This window comes from Anas acuta, chromosome 28, assembly GCF_963932015.1.
Source record: "Anas acuta chromosome 28, bAnaAcu1.1, whole genome shotgun sequence".
Taxonomy (NCBI): domain Eukaryota; kingdom Metazoa; phylum Chordata; class Aves; order Anseriformes; family Anatidae; genus Anas; species Anas acuta.
In genome coordinates this window covers 1991499-2017155 of record NC_089006.1, presented here as the reverse complement: position 1 = coordinate 2017155, position 25657 = coordinate 1991499, and the positions used below count along the sequence as shown (strand labels likewise).

General features: G+C 65.0%; 1 protein-coding gene across 3 annotated transcripts; it reads left to right on the top strand.

Moving 5' to 3' along the window:
* Positions 1-1479: 1479 nt before the first annotated feature.
* Positions 1480-23809, top strand: KIRREL1 (kirre like nephrin family adhesion molecule 1). 3 transcript variants are annotated; one of them, XM_068662691.1, is made up of 15 exons: positions 1481-1746; positions 15458-15607; positions 16243-16392; positions 17259-17416; positions 17519-17669; positions 18479-18584; positions 18695-18843; positions 18951-19078; positions 19164-19290; positions 19386-19486; positions 19601-19799; positions 19890-19997; positions 20611-20750; positions 20841-20918; positions 21664-23809. In XM_068662691.1, the coding sequence occupies exons 1-15, from the start codon at positions 1695-1697 to the stop codon at positions 22138-22140; spliced, it is 2274 nt and encodes a 757-aa protein (XP_068518792.1). In that variant the 5' UTR covers positions 1481-1694; the 3' UTR covers positions 22141-23809. The 3 variants fall into 3 exon arrangements, with proteins under 3 accessions (XP_068518791.1, XP_068518792.1, XP_068518794.1); XM_068662693.1 differs by having other exon boundaries at positions 17236-17416; XM_068662690.1 differs by having other exon boundaries at positions 1480-1746; positions 19601-19997.
* Positions 23810-25657: the final 1848 nt, after the last annotated feature.

The window sequence follows — 25657 nt, the reverse complement described above, 5'->3', positions numbered from 1 at the left end:
GGATTTGGCCGCTCAGGAGGGCAGGGGACACGGCGATGCCTCGTCCCCAGCTGGAACCGGGCGCCCTCGGCGCTCAGCATCTTTTATTGCCCGGGCGGCGGCACCAGGGGGCAGCGCGGAGCCGCCGGCAGCGGGGCCGGATCCTGCCTCGCCGAGCGGGGGGCAAAGGGCAGGGCAGGGCCGGGGCGAAGCTGCAGCCCCCAACCCCTTGCGAGGGACGAGGAAGAGGAGGAAGAGGAGGAGGAGGAGGAAGAGCCCCCGCAGTGCGCCGTGAGCCACCTCCTGCATGGCACGGGGGGCACCCGGCGATGCCAGCGCCCCGCGCAGAGCCCGGGCTGGGGGCAGCAGCTCCGACAAAAAGTAAAAATCAGAGCGAAGGCTCAAAACCCCTGTTAGAAATCCCCACTGGAGCCAAGCGCTCGGCCTCCCCGCTCGCAGGCGGCCTCAGCTCCCTGCCCGACGCCCCACGCTCCTCCACCCTTGGCAAAGCTGCAGCCGCCGGCGGGCGCAGGAGATGCCTGCTGACTCAGGCAGGCAGCCGGCGCTGGTTCCCATTTGCAATGTTTTCTCTAAAACCCTCAGGGCTAGAAATTCTATTTAAAAAAAAAAAAAAAAAAAAAAAAAAGAAAGAAAAGAAAGAAACCCAACAACAACAGCCAAGAAAAAAAAAATAAAAACCCAACCATGAAAGCTGAAGCTTCTGCCTCTACCGAGGGCTTAGCCCGCTCCGCTCGACTTGGAAAGCTTCCCTTCCCCGGAGCCTGTAGGCAAGAGGATTTTTCGAGCCGCTGATATCCAGGGCCTTCAGTTGGGGCTTAGAAAGTTTTCAAAAGAGGAATAGAGAGAGGGGAGGATCAGCAAGCGTGCGGCGCGGGGGAGAGGCCGCCCAAACGGCGGCGGAGAGGTGAGGTAGGGCGAGGACGGGGGGCTCAGCCCGCAGCCCCCTGCCCCGGGTGGGTGCTGTGGGGTCCCGGGTGGGTGCTGCTCCCCCCGGGCAGCCCCACGCCTTGCACACCCGTCCAGCTGGCGTGCATGTGCCCGAGTGTGCACACGCAGGGGGACGCACGCCCCAGGACGCACGCGTGCGGCGTGACACGCGTGCACGGGCGTGCACACGCACGGGCACAGCGGCACAAAGCCCCCCCCCCGGCGTGCTCACACGCGTGTTCGCCCCGCGTGCACGCGCCGCCACGCGTGCACACGCACAAACACGCGTGCACGCGCCTGCACACGCATGCACACTCATGCACACGCATGCAGCCTCGTGCACACGCATGCACACTCGTGCACACGCGTGCAACTCCAAGGTCCCACGCGCGTCCAGGCGCAACCCTCGGGTGCGCACCCCTCCCGTCGTGCAAAAAGCCGCCCCCCCGCGCCCCCCCAAGGCTCGGGCCCCCTCTCGCCCCCCCGCCCCCGCTCCCCCCTCCCCAACTTTCCCGAGTTGCCGCCCCCGGCCCGGCCCCGCCCCGCCGGCAGCGCGCACTCCGGGGCGGCGCGGCACGGCTCGGCACGGCTTTGCACGGCTCGGAGCGGCTCGGAACGGCTCGGAGCGGAGCCAGCGCAGCCCGCGGCCCTTCCCCGGCCCCTGCCCGGCCGGGCCATGCTCTAGCAGCGGCGGCGGGGTCGAGCGGGGCGGCGGGGCAGCGGCCCCCCCCCGCGCCCCCTGCCCGCAGCGCGGCCGGGACGGGAGCATGCGGATCCTCTTCCTCTGCCTCCTGACTCTCGCTGACTCCTACGGGCAAGGTAAGAGCCGGGCAGGGGGGGGGGCACCGAGGAGCCTGGCACGGCTCGCGGGGCACGGCTCGGCTCGGCTCGGCTCTGCCCGGGGCTGGGACCCGGCTCCGGACCCGCGCGGTGCCGCCGCGCCCCGCTGGGATGCGCCCGGCTCCGGCCAAGGGAGCCCGCGGCTGGATCCTGGGGGGGGGCTCCCGAGGCTAAGGGGGGGGCCGGGCACGGTCTTGGGAGAGCCCCCCCAGCGGGGGCTGGGATCCCGGGTTTGTGCTCGTGGACCCCGGCTGGGGAGCCGCGTCCCCGGGTTGGCACCAAACGGACCCCCCCTTGTTGCGTCCTGATGCAGCCCGGGGTGGGCTCTGCTTTGGGGCAGGGCCCCCCCGGTTTTGGTCCCGCTGGATGTCCCCCGGTTAGGGCCGTGCCCCCCCGCAGGGGTCCTGCCCCCCCCCCCCCCCACCCACCCCCGGTCCGGTCCCGCTGGAGCCGGGGTGAGGCCGGAGGAGATGGGGGCCGGGGGGGCCGCGGCGCTCGGACGCAGGAATTTGTCGGTGCTGGGGCAGGCGGGGGGGGACCCGGCAGCTCTGGGGACCCCCACAATAGGGGGGGACGTGTGGGGGGGACCCGGCCTGGACGTGGCGATGCTGGCCGAGCCGTCCGTCTGTCCGTCCACCCAGGAGATGTCCGTGAGAGGGGGCGAGCGCCGGGGGCAGCCGGGACCCCCAGCTCCCAGCCTGGGCAGCGCTCAGGAGCGGGGCTGGGGACAGCGTGGGGCACCCCCTTTCCCCCCCCCCCACCTCGTTTTAGGGGCTTGCTGCAACCCAGGGGCTTGCCCGGGCCCCCCCACGTCCCTACATGACCCCCCCCAAATGACCACACGGAGCCGTCGAGGGAAACTGAGGCACGAGGCACCGCGTGGCCAAGGTCACGCAGAGCGAGGGGTGAGGGGCTGGGGGCAGCCCTGGTGCCCCCCCCCGGCCACCCCAACCACCAGCGGGGCCCCACAGCACGGGCACCGTGCGTGCCACCGAGCTGCTGGGGTCTCAGTTGGGGTATCCCCCCCTCTCCTGTGACCCCCCAAATGGCACGGGGGGGGGGGTCAGTGCGTGGCGGGGCGCTCGAGGGCATTGCCCTGCGCTGAGCCTGCGCCCCCCCCCCCCCCTTGCACGGCCTCCGGGTCCTTCCCTGCTGCAAAATCCAATCTAATTTTTAATTAAGGGGGCGGCGTTGCTAAGATGCCAGGAACAAAAATGAGTCGAACGGGGGGGTTTTAAAAGGAGCAAGCAAAGCCTCTTAGAGGGCCGGGGCCGGGGGGGGTGGTGGGGGGGGGGGTCGATCCCAGGCTCCCCCGCGCAGGGCTCGGGGAAGCGCCGCGGGGCTCCGCTGCCCTCCCAGGAACAAAAGCGCCCGCACGGTGCCATGTGCATCGCGCTGGCCTCGCCGCAGGGACGAGCTGGATGGGCTGCGAGGATGGGGACGGGGGGGGCAACACCCCCCCCCAGCATCCCCCAGTGCCCCCCAGTCTGAGCAGCCCCGTCCCGCCACCGTCCCCATCTCGCTCCGGCCACCGCCAAGTTGCGCTTCTGCCTCCCCGCGGCCCCTCTCCAAGGTGGGATGCTTGGGGATTTAGGGGATTTAGGGGGGGGGAGCAAAATCTGGTGGGCTCCCCCCCCACCTGGAGCCAGGCGTGTGGGTGCCGGGGGTGGGGGGGGTCTGTGCCATTCATGGAGTTCCACCCGCTCGCACAAAGATGTTGAATGGGTTTCATCACTCTTCATTTCTCACTAAATAATTTTCTGTATCTTATCTAAATGAAACCCATTATTCTTCCCCCCGTTTCAATCACTCGCTGTGATTGCGCCTCAAATTGAAATATTTATTCATTTTCTGGGCGATTCTTCTTCTCCTTCTCTCTGTGGGTTGTTGTGTGTGGTGGTGCTTTTTTTTTTTTTTTTTTTTTCTCCCTCTTTCCCTCCCTTCTTCCCTCCCAAGGAAGAGCAGCGAAATTGAAACAGCGGAGAGATGGCGGCGGGGGGCTCGTCCCGGGGTTCTGGTGCCGGTGGGGTTGAGCTGAGACCCCACAAGCTCCCTGCACACCCTGGGGGAACGTGGCTGAGCCCCGCTGCCTTTGGAGCCCTCACCCCTGGGTGCATCCCTGCTAAAGGGGCAGGAGTGGCACCGGGTGCTCCGAGGTCAGGCCGGTCCCTCTGGTCCCCATGCTGGTGCCTTTTTTTGGGTGGGGAGCGGGTTCAGGGCTCCGGTCCCACCACCCCATACCCCTACAGGCACCCCAGGGTGATGCCAACCACCCGGTGCAGCACCAGCATCCCACAACCTGGGGCTGCCCCGGGTTTTTGGGGCAGGAGGGACGGTGCCGGGGCACGGGGCCACCCTTCTTGTGGCTGGGCGGGGGCTGCACCCCAAATCTGGCTGCTGGAGACGGGTGGAGGCAAAGGGGTCTCGGTGGTCGTGGGGGGCTGCTGGGCACCTGCCCGTGCTCCCCTCCCGGGGCCGTGGTGGCTCGGCTCGCCACGTGCTGTGATGGGATTTGGGAGCTGACCATCGTCTGCTGCGGGGTAATAAAAGCCCCCGGGAGAGCTCCCGAGATGTAGGGTGGTGGCCGGGGAGGGTGGGAAGGTGGCCCCGGTCCCCGTGGCTGGGGGGTGCCAGCGCTTGGTGTTGCCCCCCTCCATGGGCACAGGGGGAGGCTGGGGATGTTCGGGGAGTGAAGGAGCCGCCGGTGGCTTTGGGGCATCCCCAACGCCCTGCACACCCCCTTCACCCACCCACAAAACCCCGTGCCACACTCAGCGTGATCCTACAGCGCTCGTGGACCCGTGCCAGCTGTCCCCAGGGTCCCCTCCGGGTCACCGTCATCGTCCCCATCACCCTGCAGTCCCCAGAACACCTCGGAGGAGGAGATGGAGCCCTAAAGGGTCACCGCGCGTCCCCCCAGCCCCGCAGCGAGGGGGACCTGGGGATGGCACCCCCAGCCCCGCACTTTGCCACCTCCCCGTTCCCCGCAGCGCCCTTCAGCGATCCCAGTTTGGCCAAACTGGGATCAGAGCAGCCTGGGATTACGGTGCTTAAGCGCAGGGGGATGGGGCTGGCAGCATGGGGGACCCCTGGGTGCTCCCCCATGGGGCTCCAGCACCGGCACGGAGAGAGGACGGGGGCTACGTGGGGCGGGTGGGGAGGGTCCCGACCTCCCCAGGAACCCCAAAGCAGCTTTGTGAGTGCCGGGGGTGCCGCGGTTTTGTGCGGGGTCCTGCCCTAAACCCGTGGCACATCCCTTACAGAAGGGGCCAGATCCTGCCCCAAAACACAGCGAGCCCCAGCTCAGCCCCACAGCGGGGCCGGGGCAGCTTTTGGGGCCGGCGGGGACGGATCCTGCCCCGGCAGCCACGGCCCCGTGCCGGGACTTGCCTGGGCCGCCCGTGCCAGGGCTGAATCGGCCGCTCCCCAGCTGGGGCCGTGGTTTGGTGCCGGGGAAGCATCCCCCGGGGGGGGACACAGCGGCCCCATCCCGCTCCCCTCCTCGCAGCCTCCTGCTCGTTCCCTGCAGGGCCCCCACCTCCGGCCGTCCCCCCGCCCGCGGTGACCTCCGGCACCATCCTCTCCGAGGTGAGAGCGGGGTCGTCGGCCACCTCCGCCCCACGGACCCGAGCCGAGCGGCATTAATGACATCCCCAGCTTTAATTCGAGCTTGATTTAATCCCGAGCCAGCTTTCTGCCTGGCCCCGAGCCCACCTGGGCGCTCTCGCCGCCCCCCATTTGGGCACCCATGGGTGCTCACCTACCCCGCTCACCCCATCCTTGGGGCCACCAGCCCCGGCCCCGTGGCACCCACCTCGCCAACCTGCCGGGATGGACGGGGACCACCACGGCCCCAAGAAGCCCCCCGCTGTCCCCTCGGTGTCCCCTCGGTGTCCCCTGCACCTGCGGGACCCCGGTGGCCCCGTGGGGTGTCCGGCGGGGACGCAGCCCCCCCAGCAGCGCGGGCGGCGGGGGGCTCGTCGCTAACTCCCCATAAAGGTTCCCCTAATTGCTTGCCTTACCTCAGGTTTTATCATCAAAGCATCCGTTATTCCCTCTCCAGCCTCCTTTTCTTTTTATTATCTCTTAATTAATCACTCCAGCTTTCACACTTAGCAGATAATTACAGTCTCCTGGGTGCACGGCTCATTTTCATAACCTCCTGCTCCCAGCCGGGGGTGGGCACGGCGCGGGAGGGCACCGGGGGGGGGTGTGTTGGGGGGGGGGGGGACACCGAAGGGACCCGTCCTGCGCCCGCAGCGGGACCGCGGCACCCTTGGGTGCCCGCAGCCCCACCTGGAAATTAAACATCGGGGCTGAAAATTGACGGCGAGGGGGGCAAAATCAGGCAAAAGCCATCGTGTGGAGTGCCGGGGGGGGGCATGGGGTGCTGGGGGTCCGGGCGGGAGGAGGAGGGGGCTCGGGGCAGAGTTAAGGGGATGGAGGGAGCCGAGTGCGCAACGGGGTCCGGGCGGGGGGCTTGGAGCAGGGTGGGGGGCTCGGAGCCGGCCAGGAGAGGACCTGGGGTTGGGGGATGGCTGGGGGGGGGCAGAAGGGGGTTCGAGGAGCCGAAACCCTCGGAAAAAGGCGCAGGGAAGGGAAAAGGGGGGGAGCGAGGCCTTTTTCTGCAAGGGCTGGAACATAATGGGCTGCCAGCGCTGCCATGGCAACGGGCGGATTATGATCCAAATGGAAATCAAAATAAGAGGTGGGGGGGGGGGGTGGGGGGGGAGAAGAAGAAGAAGAAGAAGAAGGAAAAAAAAAAAAAAAAAAGCGAAAAGAGTGGAGTAAAAAGGAGGAGGGGAGGGAAAAACAACTTTTATTTCAAACCCGAGAGCGGCCGTGCGCCGTGCGGGGGTTGCCATGGGAACGGGGGAGGAAAAGAAAAAATTAAAAAAAAAAAAAATTAAAAAAAGGAGCAAAAACCACACACGCGGGCGTGCGAGGGGGCGCGCGTGGGTGCACGGGGGCGCACGTGCCCGGCTGGGGGTGCGAGGGGCACGAGGGGACCCCGGCGGTGACACCCGGAGCATCCCCGGCCCCTGCTCCCTCGCCTCCTTGCGACGCCCTTCCCGGGGGATTTGGTGGGAAAGGGGAGTTTTTGGGGGCGGCCAGGGGGGTTTTGGGGGGTTTTGGGGTGCACGAGGCTTGGCCCGGGGTTGGGGGGCGTCGTGGGGGCTTGGGGATGGGGTGGGGGACGCAGCGGGTGGATGGGGGCTGGGGGTGACACAGGGAGGTGACAGAGGTTGGGGACAGCTTCTGCCAGGGATTTTTGGCAGAGATTTGGGGGAAACTGAGGCACGGGGCCTCGGGGAGGGCTGTGGGGCCAGGGCTCTGCACGCAGCGTGGCCAAAGCGAACGGGGAGCACCCCAAAAAATCCAGGGGCACCTCAAAAAGTGCCTGCGCCCCCCCCCCCTCTCCACCCCGTGCCAGCCCCTGCCCGTTGTGGGATCGGGGATTCGGGGCCGGGCGCGGGGAGCTGAGGGTTAAGGCCGGGTTTCCTTTCTCTCCCTCTTCTTCCAGAGAGCCTTGGCAGGAAATTCCTCAAATTCCAGGCTTGTAGGATCATTGCTGGGCTCTGACCGCAGGAGCGCAGCCAGGGCTGCTCCAGCTTCTCCTTTGCGGGACTCGCAGGGGCCGGCGGCGAGGGGGGGGCTCCAGGGCGGCCCCCACGGTGTTCCCATGTTGCCACCCCATGGGGACCCCGGCACTGGGGTCAACCCCATTTGGCCAAGCTGGCCTTGGTGGGCACGAAACCCCACGGGACCCCCTCGTGTCACCGCCCCGGGGGTGCTGGCGGGGGGCGGGTGCCCTGCAGACCCCCCCATCCCACCCCATTCCCCACCCAGGACCCCAAATTTTTTGGTGGTGGCCACGGGGTCGGGGCGGGCTGAGATTCCTGCCCCTATTTTCCGGAGCGGAGGGGGAAGGGAGCGAGGGGCCATGAGGTGGGGGGGACAACAAGGGTGCCCCCCCCCAAAAAAAAAAACTTGTGGTTTCAAAGGGGTCACCGCGCCCCAATTGAGGTTTCCACCGAACCCCCCCTTTGCCAGGGGGTGAGCCCAGCACCCCAAAACAAGCTGGATTTACCCAGCACCAGGATAAATTCGAGGGGGGGGGGGGGTCCTGCCCCATGGCACTGGGGGGGTCCCATCCCCATCCCTCGGCACGGGGCCGTTCTGCCCCATCCTCTCGGGGCCCCGTATCGGAGGCTGGCGCTCCCAGCTGCTCGTCCCGATTCAATGTGAATGATAATCCCATTATTAAGAGATGTCTCATTAAGACATCTGTAACGAGAGCGCTTACCAGCAGCTCGGTGGAAGGGTGCCAGCCCCGTTTAAATATTTCTTTCCCCTCCATTAATGATTAGGGAATTTGGTTTTTCTTTTTTTTTTTTTTTTTCTTTTTTTTTTTTTTCCCCTCTTTCCCAAAGAAGAAGTCCCCTCCCCCCCGGCGCGCACACACAAACAAAAGTCTTAATTAGACATTGTTCCTAACAGGGATATTACACAAATTAATTAAACTCAAGCCAATAAACAGCCCCGCTCCGTAATTCTGACAGCCCCAGAAATGAAGAGGAAATAACGAGGGCAGAGGCGCCGCCAGCTCCCGGCTCGCCCATGGGTGGGGGGGACGGGGGCACCCTGGGACCCCCCCCCCCCATGGGGGGGGAGCAGCGGCCGCACATCTGCAGCCCAGGCCTTTGTGCAAAGGGCAGCGAGGGGAGGAGGAGGAGGAGGAGGAGGAGGGGGCTGGGGTGCGAAGGCTGAGCCGAAATGCACGGAGCCCGGCATGGGCGCGCTCGGGGAGGGTGCACGTGGCTGCATGTGCAAGGACACACACACACGTGCATGCACACACCCGTGCACGCATGCACACACATGGGTGTGCACAAGGACATGGCCCATGCTCATGTTTGCAGCTCCTGTGCACACTCACTGCTGGGCTGTGCACACCCGTGCAAGAGGTAAAGTTGGTGCACACGTGCACACACTCATGTGCATGCACTGCTGTGCAAGCGTCTGGTGCATGCACACACACATGCACACAGACACACACACACCCGTGCACACATGCACACACATGAGTGTGCACGTGAACATGGCCTGTGCTCATGTTTGCAGCTCCTGTGCATGCACACCGCTGGGCTGTGCACACCCGTGCAAGAGGTAAAGTTGGTGCACACACGTGCACACACTCATGTGCATGCACTCCTGTGCAAGCAAGCATCCAGTGCATGCACACACATGTGCATGTGCTCCCGTGCAAGCATCTGGTGCATGCACACACACGTGCACGCACACACACTCCTGTGCAAGCATCTGGTGCATGCACACTTGTCCACACATGCACACGTTCCTGTGCACGCACACACACTCGGTGCAAGCAAGCATCTGGTGCACGCACACTTGTCCACACATGCACACATTCCTGTGCATGCATTTGCACACCCATGCACACTCTCGTGCATGCACAATGCCGTTGCACGCTCGCTCCTTGCAGCCTCTGCACCCCGCTGCGGCCCCTCGCTCCGTGCCCGCCGGCCGTGCCCGGCCCCCCCGTGCCCCCCAGGCGCGCCGAGCCTTTGTCTTTCTGCCTGGCTGCCCCCTTTGAGGGGCCGAGGGCCCTGAAAGGCGCCGAGGTTCTCACACAAACGGCGGCGGCCTCGGGGCAGGGCAGGTGGGGGGGAGATGGAGACCCCGGCCCCAAGGCGCTGGAGGGGGCTCGGGGCTCCTGGGGGCACCGGGGTCCTGCAGGTGTGATTGCTTTGGGGGGGGACAGGGGGACTGTGGGGACCCCTAAAGCAGGGTCCTGCCAGGATCAGCCCTCGGAGAGCCATGGGACGGCGCTTTGGGGTCGGCACCGAGTGCTGTGGGGCAGCAGAGGGGTGCCCAGGGGGGGTCTGGGGGGTTCCAATGGGGAATCTGCGGGGGCAGCAACGGGATTTTTGTGGGACAGCAGGAGAGTTCCCATGGGGCAGCAGCGGGGAGGCAATGGGGTTCCAATGGGATGGCTGTGGGCTCCCCATGGGGAAACAAACGGGGTTCATATGGGGGAAAAGTGGGGCTCCGGGGGCTCCCCACCGGGCAGCAAGAAGCCCCCAAACCCCCCACCCCAGCCCCCTGGTGCACGAAGGGGCAGCGGGGTGGCCCCATGGGGACCCTGGCCCCCGTGTTCCCCCCCCAGCCCAGCTCGTTTGCCATAAGGCAATAAAGCACTTCATTTATCCGCTTCTCTATTTTCTCCCTCTCCCTGCCCGACGCTGGTTTATATTTTATTGGCATCTTTGCTGCGCTGAAAGTAATGTAATTACGAGGGGAATTTATATGTTGTTTCGTAAGTCGGGAGTTCATTTTTTTTTGTATTATTATTATTAGGTGGGGAATATTTAAGGCTCCTCAGGAACGAAAAATAGAACCCAATTCCACCGCGTCATCTCCCCCGGTATTTATGCCTCTTCCCAACGAGGTTTCAATTGAAAATTGCTCCGTATGTTCCCAGCGCCGCCTTATTTTCTCCCCGTGTCTCATCACGAGCCGGTGCCTCCTCTCCTCTTCATCCCTCCGGGTCCTCTGCCATCGCTCGTGGCATTTTGGGGCTGTCACAGCCGTCCCCAAATCCTTGCCGTGCGCATCCCTTATCAAGGCGCCTTCCCCGTGCCTCAGTTTCCCCAAAAAAGGTGCCTTGCAGGGGGTGGGCAGCAGGGTGGTGGGGCCGTGCGTGTCCCCCCCCCAAGGCTCTCCTCCTGCCGTCCCCAGCAGCGCAGGCGTCCCCGGCGCGGTGACACTGATGGGCTGTGACACGGCGGGAGGTGCTGGCCGCCCGCGCGGCGGCGAGGCGCCCGTCTCCTGCCCGGGAGGTAATCGAGGTGGAATATTTGATCGGCCGGGAAATGAGCTGCTAAATTTGTTGTGAGATTGGTGTCACAAGCAATCGCCGCGGCGCTCCTCGGCCGGCGGCGGGGGGGGGGAGGACGGCAGCGGCGGGGAGCGAGGGGACCCCGCGGGCTGGGGATGGGGACACCAAGGTGGGGGGGGGCTGGTGGAGCCGGTGGCGCTCCAGCTGCTTCGGTGGCACGGGGGCACGGAGATGTCCCCGATGCAGATGTCCCCACTGTGGAGATGTCCCCGATGTGGAGATGTCCCCGATGCGGAGACGGCCCCGATGCGCACCCCCACGTGCCGCTGCCCCCCCGGGGACGCCGCGCCTGGTGGCACGGCCAAGGTCACCGTGGCCAGGGCGCGGGGAGGACGGCGGGGACCCGGCGTGCCCGAAGGCGGCGGGGAGGAGGGGAACCCATCTCCTCCTCATTTGTTTTTATAATTCTGCCTTTTAAAAAATGAAAATAACTGGAGCATCCCTTCCCCGGAGAGCTTTGCTACCACCAGCTTCGGCAGCGGGAAGCGGAGCGGGGAGGTGGGGAGGGGGGAAGAGGCAACGGAGAGGCCCCTGCCAGCCCCGTGCCAGCCCCGCGGGGACGCTGGGGACACCCCGGGGCCACTCCCCGAGATGGCGGCGAGGGGCAGGGCTGGATGCGGCCCCAGCCCCGCCGTCGGCCGCCCTGGTGCCTCCCAGCCTGGCGCTGGGCGCGTGCCAGCGATGCGCTGGCGTCATATGATGGTGGTGAAATACTTTCCGTTCCTGCTGGGACGGGAGGGCCGGGAGCGGAGCCGGGGTCCTGGCTCTGGAGGCGGCCACTGGGGGGGAAAAATGGGGACAGGGGTGGGAACGGGGACAGGGATGGGAATGGGGACAGGGATGGGGACAAGGGACAGGGATGGGGATGGGGACAGGGATGGGGACAAGGGACAGTGATGGGAATGGGGACAGGGGTGGAAATAGGGACAAGGACAGGGATGGGGACGGGAACATTGATGGGGACACGGACAGGAATGGGGATGCTGGCGTAGGGGGTGCAGGAGCTGCTGCGGGATTCAATTACCGAGGAATTAAAGGATGGTAATATTCAATTAACGTCAATCAGAGCGGGATTAGAGGCAGGAGATGTTGTCGGATGGGTGGGACGCGGCTTGGATGGGGTTGAGCTTGGGCCTGATGAAGGAGCAGGGCGCACAGATTGGGGTTTTGGCCCCAAATGGTGCCGTTGGCATTGGGATGGGCACCCCAGCATCCTCACCCCGTACCCCAACATCATCCTGCCGTACCCCAGCCTCCTGGCACCGCGTTCCCATCAGCGTTCCCGTCCTGTTGCCCACCCCTCCGGCCACGGTAGCGTTAAAAAAGCGAAGGGGAAAGGAGAAGAAAATAGAAGAGGGCATTGAGTGACTTCAAACAAGGAGCGGAAGCGGCTCCTCCTGCCAAGACGCTTTCCGAGCGCGCGGCTCGCGCTGTTCCCGGGCAGCGCTGTCTTGCTGGGGTAATCGCAGCGAAGCAGCCTCATAAATTGTTGATGGCAACGGGGACCCTCTCTAGCAAATATCAATTTGCTGGCTGCGAGCTGCGGGCGAGTGTGCTGCCGGGCTGGGCTGCCAACCGGGTCCCCGTCCCCGCTGCTGTCACCTGCCCGTGTGGCACGGGGACACGGGGACGCTGCGGGAGCAGGGTGGGGGCATCCCCAGCCGCAGGGTCCCCTCTGCCCCAAGCCTCGTCCCAGCTCCCGTCCCTGCTCCCCGTGGTCTCGGGGTGGATTTGGGGATGTGGCTGCCACCCTGGGTTGGAGACACGCGTGGGGCTCCGTCCTTGAGGCCACCACCAGCCACCCGTGTCCCTGCCCCGAGCCGCGGCCGGCTTGAGCAGAAAGCCCCAAATTGCCGGAGCCTAAAATAGCTGCTGCTCCTCGGCAGATGGGGCGGGAGGACGGCGAAGTGCCAGGCTCGATCACGTCTCCGCTCCGCCGCGTCCCCCGCCAGCCGCGGCACCCGCCCGCTGCACGGGCACGATGGCACCCGCGGGCTGCGTGTGTGTCCCCTCCCCTCCATCTCCCAATTTTGGGGACACGGTGACACCTCCAGCAGTCCTGTGCCTCGGTTTCCCCACGCTGGCGGTGCCCGAGGTCCATGCGTGGCACCGTCCGGGGGATTTTGGGGCTGGCCACAACGCTTGCGCTTTTTTCCATCCCATTGCCTCGTGCTGGGTGACAAGTGGCTCGGGGCGCCGGCACCGGGGCGGTGACAGCGCGGTGACAGCGTGGGGGCAGAGGGGACACGGACGGCAGCGTGGATGCAGCCAGCAGCGTGTCCCAGGGATGGGGACAGAGCAATGGGGACAGGGACGGGGACAAAGCAATGGGGACAGGGACGGGGACAGCGATGGCCCCGGCTGCAGCAGCCACCCGCGGCCCCGTCCTCTCTCCCGTCTCTCCCTTTCCGCTCTGCCGGGCAGGGCCACAAGGAAGCCAAATCCTCTTTTCTCTCCCGCAGAATAAAACCAGTGGAGGGTGGGATTTTTTTTTATATATATATTTTTTTTTTCCTCCCCGTGTATTTTTTTTTTTTTTTTCCCCCCCAATATAAATAGAAGAGACCAGCTTGGGAAGAGGAAAGGGGAAAGGCTTAAATTTAAAAGCGGTGAGAAGAGGAAGGGGAGGAGGGAAGAGAGATAAAATAATAAAAAAAAAAAAAAAAAACTCGAGCGCGGAGAGATTTAGCTCCATCTGAAAGCTGTCAGCGCGAATAAAAAGCTTTTCTTTGAACCCTGAGTTTAATAGCGAGAGGAGAGAGAGGGAGATTGGAGCACCAGCCCCAGGGCTTAATCAGACCTTCATTTGATAAATAGAGGGAGACAGGGCCGGGCGTGTGGCTGGGGCCCCGCCGGGTCCCCCCCGCGTGCCCGGGCACCCACGGGTGGGCACAGGCTGGGGGCGCACCCCCGGCACCCCATGGCCGTGCCCCGGGGCCTCGCCGGGGATCTGTGGGCTCCTTGGCACAACGTCAAGGACCCGCCGCGGCGAGGGACACGCGGTGCTCGCTGTGCTGGGGCCGAGCCCCCCCCCCGCATCACCCTGTGCCAGACTAAACAGCGGCGGGGATGGGACGGGACTGGGATGGGACTGGGATGGGGATGGGGATGGGGATGGGGATGGGGATGGGGACTGGGATGGGGATGGGGACGGACAGGACGGTTCCTGCAGGGTGGGGGGCTTCTTCCCACTCCTGCACACGCCCGTGCGCCCCTCTTTGGCGTCCTGCGGGTGCCACCGGGTGCTCTGTGTCACCCCGCGGTGGCCCTGTGCTGTCCGTGGGTCCCCGCTGTCTGTCTGTCTGTCTGGCGGCCGCAGCCCCCCCCACCCCGCGCTGCCTCCCCCCCCCCCCCGTTCCCCAGCTCTGATCTTCCCCCACGCCCACCTCTCTCCAGGCACCTTCCTCTTTGATCTCCGCTCTGCTTTTTTATTCCCCCCCCAGCTCCATCCCTCCCCCCCCCGCCTCTCCCATTCTCTCCTTTCCCTTTATCTCCCTCCCTCCCCCTGTCCCTGCTCCCGCTCCTCTCCCAAAACGCTGCCGTGGGGGGGCCATGGGACAGGGACATCCGAGTGTCCCCAGCCACCCCCTCCATACCCAGGGCCCCGTAGCCGGCTGGGGGCACCCCGGGGTGGGGGTTTGGGATGCCCACGCGGGTGGGATGTGACCGGGGGACACCAGCAGTGACCGTCCCCGAGTCACTGTGGGTCCTGGTGGGCTCTGCGAGGGGCTGCAGGGTTGGGTGCCCCTTCCTCAGCACCCTGGGTGCCCCTTCCTCAGCACCCTGGGGTGCCCAGTCCATGGGTCCTGGGGTACCGGGTCCTGGGGTGCCCCCATCCTGGGGATTTGGGGATGCCTGAAACCGCGTGCGGGCTGGGGGGGGTCTCTCCAGCTGCCTGGGGGCAATGCTTTGGGGTTGGTTCCTGGTGCTGGGGCACAGCCAGGGGGTGCTGGGGGGATTTGGGGAGCTGCTGGGGGCTTTGGCTGCAGGATCAAAGGCAGAGGGGGCTCAGAGCACCCGGCTCTTGGGGACAGAGCACACGCTGGGGACACAGAGCGCACGGTGCCGTGCCATGCCGAACTGTGCCGTGTTGTTCTGTGCCATAACATGCCGTGCCGTGCCAAACTGTGCCGTGCCAAGCTGTGCCATGCCGTGCCAAGCTGTGCCGTGCCAAATTGTGTCATGCCAAGCTGTGCCGAGCTGTGCCGAGCCGTGCCAGGCCTCGCCGGGCCACGCAGGCGGAGGCAGGGCTGGGGACTTAGCGGCAGCTTCGTTATCTGCAGCTCGCTCATCCCCAGAAGGGATTTCTGCCTCCCCCTCTCCCGCTCCACAGCGGAAATCATTTGAATATTTTAGCAAGAGGCTTTCAAAGGGGGGGGGAAGCGAGCACGGGGGAGGGAGAGGCAGCTCCCCTCTGCCACCCCAGGGGGGCCCGAAACGCCCCTCGCCCCGCTGTCCCCATGCTCCCCAAGCGGGTTGGGACCCCGGTGTGCCCAGTTCCCCCCCTTTACCCCCCCGCACACGCATGTGACACCGCCACACGCGTGTGACACGCACCCCGCGCTCCCCCCGCTGCCCTCCCGATCGATGCCCGCTCGCCGCGTGACAGCCGCGGCACCACGGGGACACAGCCTGGGGGGCTGGGGACGGCGCTGGGGACCCCGGTGCTGGCAGTGCCGGCACAGCCCAGTGCCACCAGTATGACGGAGCACTGGGCGCTGTGGTGCGGGGCTCCCTGGGCCGTCACCGATCCCCGTCCCACGTCCCCAGCGGCGCAGACGCGGTTCGTGGAGGAGCCGGAGGACCAGACCGTGGTGGCCGGCCAGAGGATCGTCCTCTCCTGCGTGGTGCTCAACTACTCCGGGATCGTGCAATGGACCAAAGACGGGCTGGCCCTGGGGATGGGGCAGGGCCTCAAAGGTACCCGGGGGAGGCTCAGGGGGTGTCACCGCGCAGGGCAGGGGGTGTCACCGCGTGGGAGGCTCCCGTGGTGCCGCAGCCCCCATTTCCCAGCTCCGTGTGCCATAGTGAAGCTCTGGCAGGGTCTGGGCGCTGCTCTCTGCTCCTTGCTGCGCGCACCGGGGGCTCTGCGTGGACCGGGGATCCTGCATGCGTTGGGGTCCTGGCATGTGTTGGGGTCCCTGCATGTATTGGGGTCTTGCACATATTGGGGTCCTTGCTCATGTTGGGGTCCCTGCACACCCGGGGATCCCTGCACGCACTGGGTTCCTTGCACACATTGGGGTTCTGGACATATTGGGGTCCCTGCATGTACTGGAGTCCCTTCATGTCTTGGGGTCCCTGCACGCACAGGGTCCCTGCACACTTTGGGGTCCTGCACACACCGCAGTCTTTGCCTGCGCCCATGTCCCTGCACGCCCTGAGGACCCCCCCGGTGCCCCGGGGATACCCCACATGCCCCACACATCCAGAGCTGGCACCGGGCAGCGACCAAACCCCCATCCCCGGCGAATCGGGCTCAGAAATTTGGGGGCACGGGGAGCACCCAGGGGGTCCCGTCCCCTCGGCGCTCACCCCGTGCCGTGCCCCCCCAGCCTGGCCGCGTTACCGCATCGTGGGCACGGCCGACTCGGGCCAGTACAACCTGGAGATCAGCGACGCCGAGCTCTCCGACGACGCCGTCTACGAGTGCCAAGCCACCGAGGCCGCGCTGCGCTCGCGCCGAGCCAAGCTCACCGTGCTCAGTAAGGAGCCCGGATCTCCCCCCATTATCCCCAGGTCCCCCCCAAACCCCTCCTGGACCCCCCCCCCCGAGCCAGCCCAGGCAGGCGCAGGGAAGGGGCTGCCGGTGCGTGCGCCGCCGCCTCCCCCTTGCCTTGCCTCCAGCAGCCCGGCTGTGCCATTATCTTTAATGCCTTAATCTATATTCACGCCGTGCCTGAGTTACGGGACCTACGAGTGCAGTAACTTTGATTTCCCCGACTTTTGTGTCTTGTAAAAAAAAAAAAAAAAGAAAAAAAAAAAAAAAAAAAGATGCTGCCGGAGCCGCAGCGGAAATGTTGCATGAACGGGGTTTTTGGGGCGGATTTCTTGCTTTTCTTAATTTATTTTTTTTTTTCCCCTCTCTTTCTCCTTCTTCCCCTGGCGTTGAAATTCCCATTAGAAAGGCAGGAGATAAAAGGCGCGCGGGTGGGAGCTGTGGCTGGGGGCACCGAGCTGTGCCCGTGGGGGTCCCCCCCCAACTCCTGCCGAGCTCAGGGGGTCCCCCTGTGTCCCCCCCCCACAGTGTGGGGCTCACATAGGGCAGAGGGCTCCTAGGATGGGGGGTCCCCATCAGCCATTCCTCCTGCACCCAGCCAGCACCTGGGGGTGTTTGCAAGCAGCCCAGCCCCTCCCTCAGCACAGCACGACCCCCCCAAACCCCCCCGGTTCCCTTCTCCCCAAGAGCCCAGCCCTAATAAATCAGTTTCAAATTGAGGTTTTAGCTCCTCAGCTTGGCATTTGTGGAGGGCCCCCGGTGTCCCCAGTGTGTCCCCGGTGTCCCCACTGTGTCCCCGGTGTCCCCATTGTGTCCCCGGTGTCCCCAGTTCGCCCCCTGTCCCCTCTGCAGTCCCCCCCGAGGACCCCACCATCGACGGAGCCCCCGAGATCCTGCTGCGCGCGGGGACACCCTACAACCTGACGTGCCGGGCGCGCAGCGCCAAGCCCGCCGCCACCATCGTCTGGTACCGGGACGGGCTCCAGCAGGACGGAGCCATCACCACCACGGTACCGGCCATGTCCCCCCCCCATTCAGCCCCCCCTTGGCCCCTCCGTGGCCCCGTGCGGTGCCGGACCTGACCGCGAGCCCCGTCCCAATCTCCCTGGCAGGAGGTGCTGGCTGACGGCAAGCGGGAGACGACGACCAGCCAGCTGGCCATCAACCCCACCGACCTGGACATCGGCAGGGTTTTCTCCTGCCGCAGCACCAACGAAGCCATCCCGGGGGGGAAGGAAACCTTCGTCAAGCTCAACGTGCACCGTGAGTCCGCGATGGGGACGGAGGGGACGGTGCCGCGGCGCGGGGACGTGGCACGCGGGTGTCACCGGCGCAGAGCGAGGAGCTTTCAGGGTGCGGGGTGTTGTGGGGTGCCGGGGGGCTCCCAGCCCCGTGGTTTGGGGCTCCCCAAATGGTGTCTGGGTGGGTGGGGGCTGAGGTTGCACCCGCTGGGTTCACCGGAGCCGGGCTGCGCCGGCGTCAGGCGGGGGCCAGCTGGGGACGGCGCGGTGAACACCGACCTCCAGTGGCTGCTGCGGGAAGGGTCCACGGCCACGGTGGGCACCCAGAGATATCAGGGATGGAGGGTGCCTGCTTGTGGAAGGGGTGGGGGGCACCCAAATCCATCAGGGATGCTGGATGCCCATATCTAGAAGGGATGAAGGGCACCCAAATTGATCAGGGATGGTGGGTGCCTGCTGCTGGAAGAGATATGGGGCACCCAAATCTGTCAGGGATGGTGGGTGCCTGATTCTGGAAGGGATGAGGGGCACCCAAAGCAGTCAAGGATGGTGGGCACCCATAGCTTGAAGGGATGGGGGGGCACCCAAAGTGGTCAGGGATGGTGGGCACCCACTTCTGGAAAGGATGCCAGGCACCCAGATCGATCAGGGATGTTGGGCACCCCAAAAGACCATCGCAGTTTCGGGGCTCTCCCCCCGTGCCGTGCCCAGCACACGGGGCTGGCTTTGCTGCGCCGGGCCGGGGGCTTCTCCCCTCGCCCCCCTTCTCTCTCTCTCTGCCACGCTGAGCCCGCCCCAGCGGCCGCGACGGCTCCGTCCGCCTTCCCGCAGATCCCCCGACTGTCACCCTGTCCATCCAGCCCCAGACGGTGCAGGAGGGCGAGCGGGTCGTCTTCACCTGCATGGCCACCGCCAACCCCGAGATCAAAGGCTACAGGTGAGGAGCACCCGGGGACCCTTTTTGGGGAGGCTCCCCAAGACCTCCGGGCTCGGTCCTCGGGGCCGGGGGGGATGGGGTGCTGAACCCGGGGTCTGCGCTCCCCCCAGGTGGGCCAAAGGGGGGGTGATCATCGAGGAGGCCAAGGAGAACAAGTACGACACGCAGGTGGACTACACCTTCTTCACCGAGCCCGTGTCCTGCGAGGTGCACAACGACATCGGCAGCACCAACGTCAGCACGCTGGTGGACGTGCACTGTGAGTGGGGCAGCCCCCCGCCCCCCCAGCCCCCCAACAACACCCCCGAGACCTCCCCCCCACACACACCCCAGGGCTGCCCCCAACCCCTCCCCTCTCCCCTCCAGTCGCCCCTCGCATCATGGTGGCCCCCAAGCCCACCGTCACCGACATCGGCTCCGACGTGACGCTGACCTGCATGTGGTCCGGCAACCCCCCGCTGACCCTCACCTGGACCAAGAAGGAATCCAACATGGTACTGAGCCGGGGGGGCTCAAAGAGGGGCCGTGCCCACCCCCGCCAACCCTCCTGAACCCCCCCCCCTTTGCCCCCCCCCCAAGGTGCTGAGCAACAGCAACCAGCTGTACCTGAAGTCGGTGACGCAGGCGGACGCGGGGCAGTACATCTGCAAAGCCATCGTGCCCCGCATCGGCGTGGGCGAGCGCGAGGTCACGCTCTACGTCAACGGTGAGCGGAGAGGTGGGGGGGGGGTGATGGGACCCCCCCCACCAAGGTGCCGTCGGGTTTTGGTGACCCCTCCCCGCTTGGCGTCCTTCCCGCAGGGCCCCCCATCATCTCCAGCGAGGTGGTGCAGTACGCGGCGCGCGGAGACCGCGGCAAGGTGGAGTGCTTCATCGGCAGCACGCCGCCACCAGACCGCATCGTGAGTGATCCAGGGGGGCTCCGTCCCCGTCCCCATCCCCGTCCCCATCCCCGTCCCCGTCCCCATCCTCATGGGGGGCACGGAGAGGCGCTGACTCAGCCCCCCCTCTGCCAGGCCTGGGCTTGGAAGGAGAACGTTTTGGAGGCGGGGACGCTGGAGCGCTACACGGTGGAGAGGACCAACACGGGCAGCGGGGTCCTGTCCACCCTCACCATCAACAACGTGATGGAGGCCGATTTCCAGACCCACTACAACTGCACCGCCTGGAACAGCTTCGGGCCGGGCACCGCCATCATCCAGCTGGAGGAGAAAGGTACCGGGGACACGGTGACACGGCCACCGCCGCCACCGCGCCACCCGGTCCCGGCTCACGGCCCCCCCGCGTCCTCTCGTCCCCCTGCAGAGGTCCTGCCCGTGGGCATCATCGCCGGGGCCACCATCGGGGCCAGCATCCTCGTCATCAGCTTCCTCGTGGCGCTCGCCTGCTTCCTGTACCGGCGTCGGAAAGGGAGTGAGTGGGGGACGGGGACGCCACGGATGGGGGTGGGGAAACCGGGATGGGGATGGGGAAATTGGGATGGGGACGGGGATGCCGTGGATGGGGATAGGGACACCATGGATGGGGACAGGGAAACCAGGATGGGGATGGGGACACCACGGATGAGGATGGGGACGCCACGGATGGGGATGGGGAAACTGGGATGGGGATGGGGATGCCATGGATGGGGACAGGGACACCATGGATGGGGATAGGGACACCGTGGATGGGGACAGGGAAACTGTGATGGGGATGGGGACACCATGGATGGGGATGGGGACACCATGGATGGGGACGGGGAAACCAGGATGGGGACAGGGAAATTGGGATGGGGATGGGGACGCCGTGGATGGGGACGGGGACACCATGGATGGGGATGGGGACACCACAGATGGGGATTGGGACACTGTGGATGGGGACGGGGAAACCAGGATGGGGTTAGGGTGCCATGGATGGGGATGGGGACACCACAGATGGGGATTGGGACACCACAATGGGGATGGGAACACCGCAGATGGGGACAGGGTAGGGGGACCAGCCAGGCTGTGCCCCCCTCCGTGCCACCTCCGTCCCCGCGCGTCCCCAGGTCGCAAGGACGTCACCCTGCGCAAGCTGGACATCAAGGTGGAGACGGTGAACAGGGAGCCGCTGACGCTGCACGCGGACCGGGAGGAGGACACGGCCAGCGTCTCCACCGCCACCCGCGTCATGAAGGCCATCTACTCGGTAGGGGACGGCCCCCGGAGGGGGGCTGCCGGACCGTGTGGGGTGGGAGCGGGGGGGGAATGAGGCCGTCTGTCCCCGCTTCTCCTGCAGTCCTTCAAAGATGACGTGGACTTGAAGCAGGACCTGCGCTGTGACACCATCGACACCCGCGAGGAGTACGAGCTGAAGGTCTGGAACTGGGGGTGGGGTGGGATGGGGTGGGGTGGGGTGAGAATGGGGTGGGGATAGGGGAGGGGGAAAGATTGGGGATGGGGAAGGATTGGGGATGGGATTAGGATGTGAATAAGGATGGGGATGGGGATGGAGATTGGATGGGATGGGATGGGATGGGATGGGATGGGATGGGATGGGATGGGATGGGATGGGATGGGATGGGATGGGATGGGGTGGGGTGGGGTGGGGTGGGGTGGGGTGGGGTGGGGATAGGGGATAGGGGATAGGGGATAGGGGATAGGGGATAGGGGATAGGGGATGGGATGGGGATGGGGATGGGGTTTGGTTTGGGGTGGGATGGAGTGGGATAGAATGGCATGGGGTTAGAATGAGGTGGGAATAGGGGATGGGGAAAGATTGGGGATAGGATTGGGATGGGGATGGGGATGGGGATGGGGATGGGGATGGGGATGGGGATGGGGATGGGGATGGGGATGGGATGGGATGGAATGGAGTTGGGATGGGATGGAATGGGATGGCAGAAGGTTGGGACGGGATGGCTGGCACGGGATGGGGATGCAGACGAGGATGAGGATGGCCTGGAGACAGGGACAGGAACAAGCACAAGAAAGGGAACAATAAAACAGGAATTGGGCATGAAAAAAGAGCAGCTCGGAGGCGAGAAGGCACCAGATCCTCCCCACCCCACCCCACCCCACCCCACCCCACCCACCCTCTTACCCCCCCCACACCCCCCCAGGACCCCACCAACGGCTACTACAACGTCCGTGCCCACGAGGACCGCCCGGCCTCCCGCACCGTGCTCTACGCCGACTACCGCACCCCGGGGCCGGGGCGTTACGAGGCTCGGCCCCCCTCCCGCCTGTCCCACTCCAGCGGCTACGCTCAGCTCAACACCTACAGCCGGGGGGGCCCCGCGTCCGAATACAGCACCGAGGGGGCCGCGGGCACCGGGGCCCCCCCGGGGACGGCGGCGGGGGGCGAGACGGCCAGCCAGCTGTCCTACGAGAACTACGGGGGTCACGGCGCCTTCCCGGCCGGTGGTGGCTACGGGGGCTACCGGTTGGGCTACGGGCAGCCCCCCAGTTTGGAGCGGGGGCCCTACGACGCCTACGACCCCATGGGCAAATACGCCAGCGCCACCCGTTTCTCCTACACCTCCCAGCACTCGGACTACGGGCAGCGCTTCCAGCAGCGGATGCAGACGCACGTCTAGGGGTTTTTTTTGGGGGGGGGGCGGCGGGGAAGCCGGCGACTGGCCCCTGATATTCAGGGGTTCATCCTGACCCCCCCCCCCCATCTCACCCACCCCTCGCCCCGCTTCTCCGTGCGCCGGGTTCCTTCTCTTCGAGCTTCCACTCCCCCCGCTGGGATAGCGGTTGTCTTCGCGGTACCTTCCCAAAGGGGGTGTGGGGTGGCCTCCCCCCCGGCCCCATGCCCCCCATCCCGGCCCTTTTTCCCCCTTCCCGGCTCGGCTGGGAAGGGGGGGGGAGCCCGGAGCCTTCCCCGATGGGGGCTCAGCCCCGCACGCCCCGGCCAGCGCCGCCCATCCCGTGGCACCCGTGCGGATGTAGGCGCCGCGTTTGGCTTGTTTTCTCCCCAAAATGCCCCGGCCCAGCCTGTTCCCGTTCCCTGTGCCTTGATTTTCGGGGTTGGCCCATGCTCGGGGCCGGCTCCCTCCCGTCCTTCCATCCGTCCGTCCCACAAAGCCCCCGCTCCCACCCTGCCCCGAGCCGGTGAGCAGGGGGCACCCCGCTCACCCTGGGGGTCCCGGTACGGCGAGACCCCAAAAACACCCCCAAATCAAGGGGATGGGGGGCCCTCAGTGAATGTATTACAGGGATATGGGATAGGGGCAGCTGCTGGGTGAGGGATTTCGGTCCTCAGATGGGCACCGGGACCCCAGAATAATGGGGACCCCCAAAACAAGCAGGACCCCAAAACATGCAGGACCCCAATTCCCTCGGGAGCAGGGAGCCGGGCTCCGGCTGGGGCACGAGGGATTTCGGGGGCACTTTGCGAGCTCGATGCTGGGGATTTTAGGGGAGGTTTTGGCTTCCCAGCTGCATCCTCCCCAGCCCAGCTCTCGGTACCGGCACCCTACAGATTTGGGGGGGTCCCCATGGACCCCTGGGATTAGGTACGAGCACCCTCCCCCTGCCTGCCCGGCTCTGCCCTGGGGATCGGGGTGAGCTCGGTGCCCCCCATCCTCTTCCTCCTCTTCCTCCTCTTCCTCCTCGCTGCGGAGCCGGCCCCGTGGCAGGCAGGTACGATTCGGCCGCAGGACGGTTCGGGAAGGAAGGGGCACGGCACGGGGAGGGGGGGGGGGGGGTCCCCAATATCCCAACCCCCCCTTCCCCGTCCCCATCGGGTTAAACCTCAACCCCAAAGGTACTGTCAGGACGGTGCTGAGCCCCCCCCCCCCACGACCCCCGGCCGTTTCATGCGATGGTGCCTGATTTAACCCCGGCTGTCGCCCCCCCCCAGATGCTGCACCCCCACCGTTATAGCAATAGCGTCCCGCCGGCCCCAAAACCAAGCCGAAGCTTTAAACTCAACTCCCTGGGGCAGGGGGAGCGGGATCGGGGCCCCCCCCGGCCCCAAAAGGAGCCCAGGGCCAGGCGGCAGCACCCCAGGGCGCGGGGGCGAGCGGGTCCCCTCCTAGCACAGGCTGTTTTAGACCCCCCCCCCCCCAATTTTCCTTTCCCCTAGAGACACGTATCTGTGACCCCCGCCCCCCCCCCAAGCCACCGTTTTTTTATTTGTCCTTTTCCTTTTTTTTAAATATTATGTACTATATTTTTAGTCTTAAACACGATATATTATATATATTTAATTTTTTTATATATATATTATAAATATAAATGTTAAAAAAAAAAAAGAAAGGGCTGCGGTTTGCCTTTGTAGCATCTCAGGGGGGGGCTTTGCCAGCGGGGCTGGGGGGACGTGGGACCGGGGGGGTGATGGAAGGGGGGGCCCCAGCCACAGCACCCCCCGCGCTGCCTCCGTTGACCTATTTTTTAATTTTTTCACCCAAGCTTTTCAGCAGGAGCCGCTGCCAAAAGGGGGGTTGTGGGGGGGGGGCTCTGGCAGCCCCCCCGCACCCAGCCCAGTTTTATTCCTCCCAGCCCAGGCTGCGCGAAGGGGGCTCGCTTCGTGATTTTTGTTTCCCATCCGAACGCAGCCCTGTTCCTTGGTGCGCTTCCACGCCTGGTTTATTATGCATGGAGCAGGCAATTTGCCCGCTGCTCCCGGGACCCATCTTTAAAACAAAAAGGTGCTTTGTCATCCCTAATGGCTTTTGCTGGAGCGTGGAGCGTGCGGATGGATGGAAGCATGGGGTGGATGCGTGGCGAGATGGAGGCGAGGGGAGAGGCGTTAAAACCCCCGCTTTTCTCTTTTTTCCCTTTTTTTTTTTTTTTTTTTTTTTTTTGCCCTTTTTTCTCTTGCCACGAGCGACTTTTTCTCGCTGGCCCTAGCCCAGGAGCGAGCCACAAATTCACACCTGGAGATTAAATCAGCTCCGAAATCCCAGCCCCGGAGCTTCTTCCACCTTGCTAAAAAGGGAAGCACCAACCCTCCCCTCCTCGCCACCCGGCTCATTTATTCCGAGCTGGATTTTAATTTATGCCCCGGGATGGAGCTCGCTCGCCGCCTCCTCTGGGCTCCGAAATCCCTCGCCTGCTCCTTCCTCCCTCGCCTCCCCACAGACACGAGGCTGCAGCCTCCAGAAGAGCAGGGGAGGGCGTTGCGGGGCTGGGTTTTTATTTTTTATTATTTTTTTTTTCCATTTTTTTATGGGTTCCTGCACGCCAGCCCTCATGGATGCGTTGCACCGAGGCGAGGGAACACCCCAAAAATTATGGGGCGCAGATGAAGCACCGCGGGTCTGGGACGAGAGAAATCGCCTTCGGTTTCACCAGGATGTCCCTGTCCCCTCAAAGGTGGGGACAACGGAGGGACGGGGCACTGGGGAGCACCCAGGAGCCAACAGGGGTCCTGGGGTTTCCCCCAAATCTGGCTTTGAGTCCTGGGATTTTGGGGTTTCCCCCAAACCCAGCCTGAGAGCACCAGGGATGCAGCCCCCATCACCAGGAGCTCCTGACCAGGGCGGGCACAGCCCCAGCCTCGCTCCCAGCCATCTGACAGCCACGGCAGGTTAAAATTAAAAAAAAAAATGCAATAAGGGTCCCTCAAGAAAATCCTAATTTGTCTCCCGGAGCCCCGGACCCGCTAATAAGACGCTGGAAGCAGAGACACCATCCCCGGCTCTTCCCTCGCCGGCTGTCGTGCTGGAATTGAATCTCAGCCCTCCGCTGCCCAGGTTGGTGATAAAAACTGAATTTGATTTTGTTCCTAATAAATCAGGGGCTCGTGGAGAGGAGGCGGCAGGGGGGCTGGGGGGGCCTGGGCTGAGCTGAGGGAGGGGGTTTGGGGCTGGGGAGGGTGATACGGGGCAGCCCCGTCCCCATTTATCCTCAGAAAGCTGCAAAGCACCGGGAATGTTTCTCCCCCCCCCTCTCCCTGAGACCCCCCCCCCACGGTGTGTCCTGTTATTGTGGTGTTATCCAGGCTGGTTTTTGAGCCAAATTTCTCTATTTTTGCACCAAAAGCAGGGGCAGGGCCACCAGCAACAGAATATGAGGGAGGAGGCCCCTAAGGGCCCCAAAAGGCCCCAAAAGGTCCCAAAAAGGCCCCAAAAAGGCCCCTCGCTCTCACGGAGCAGCAGCACC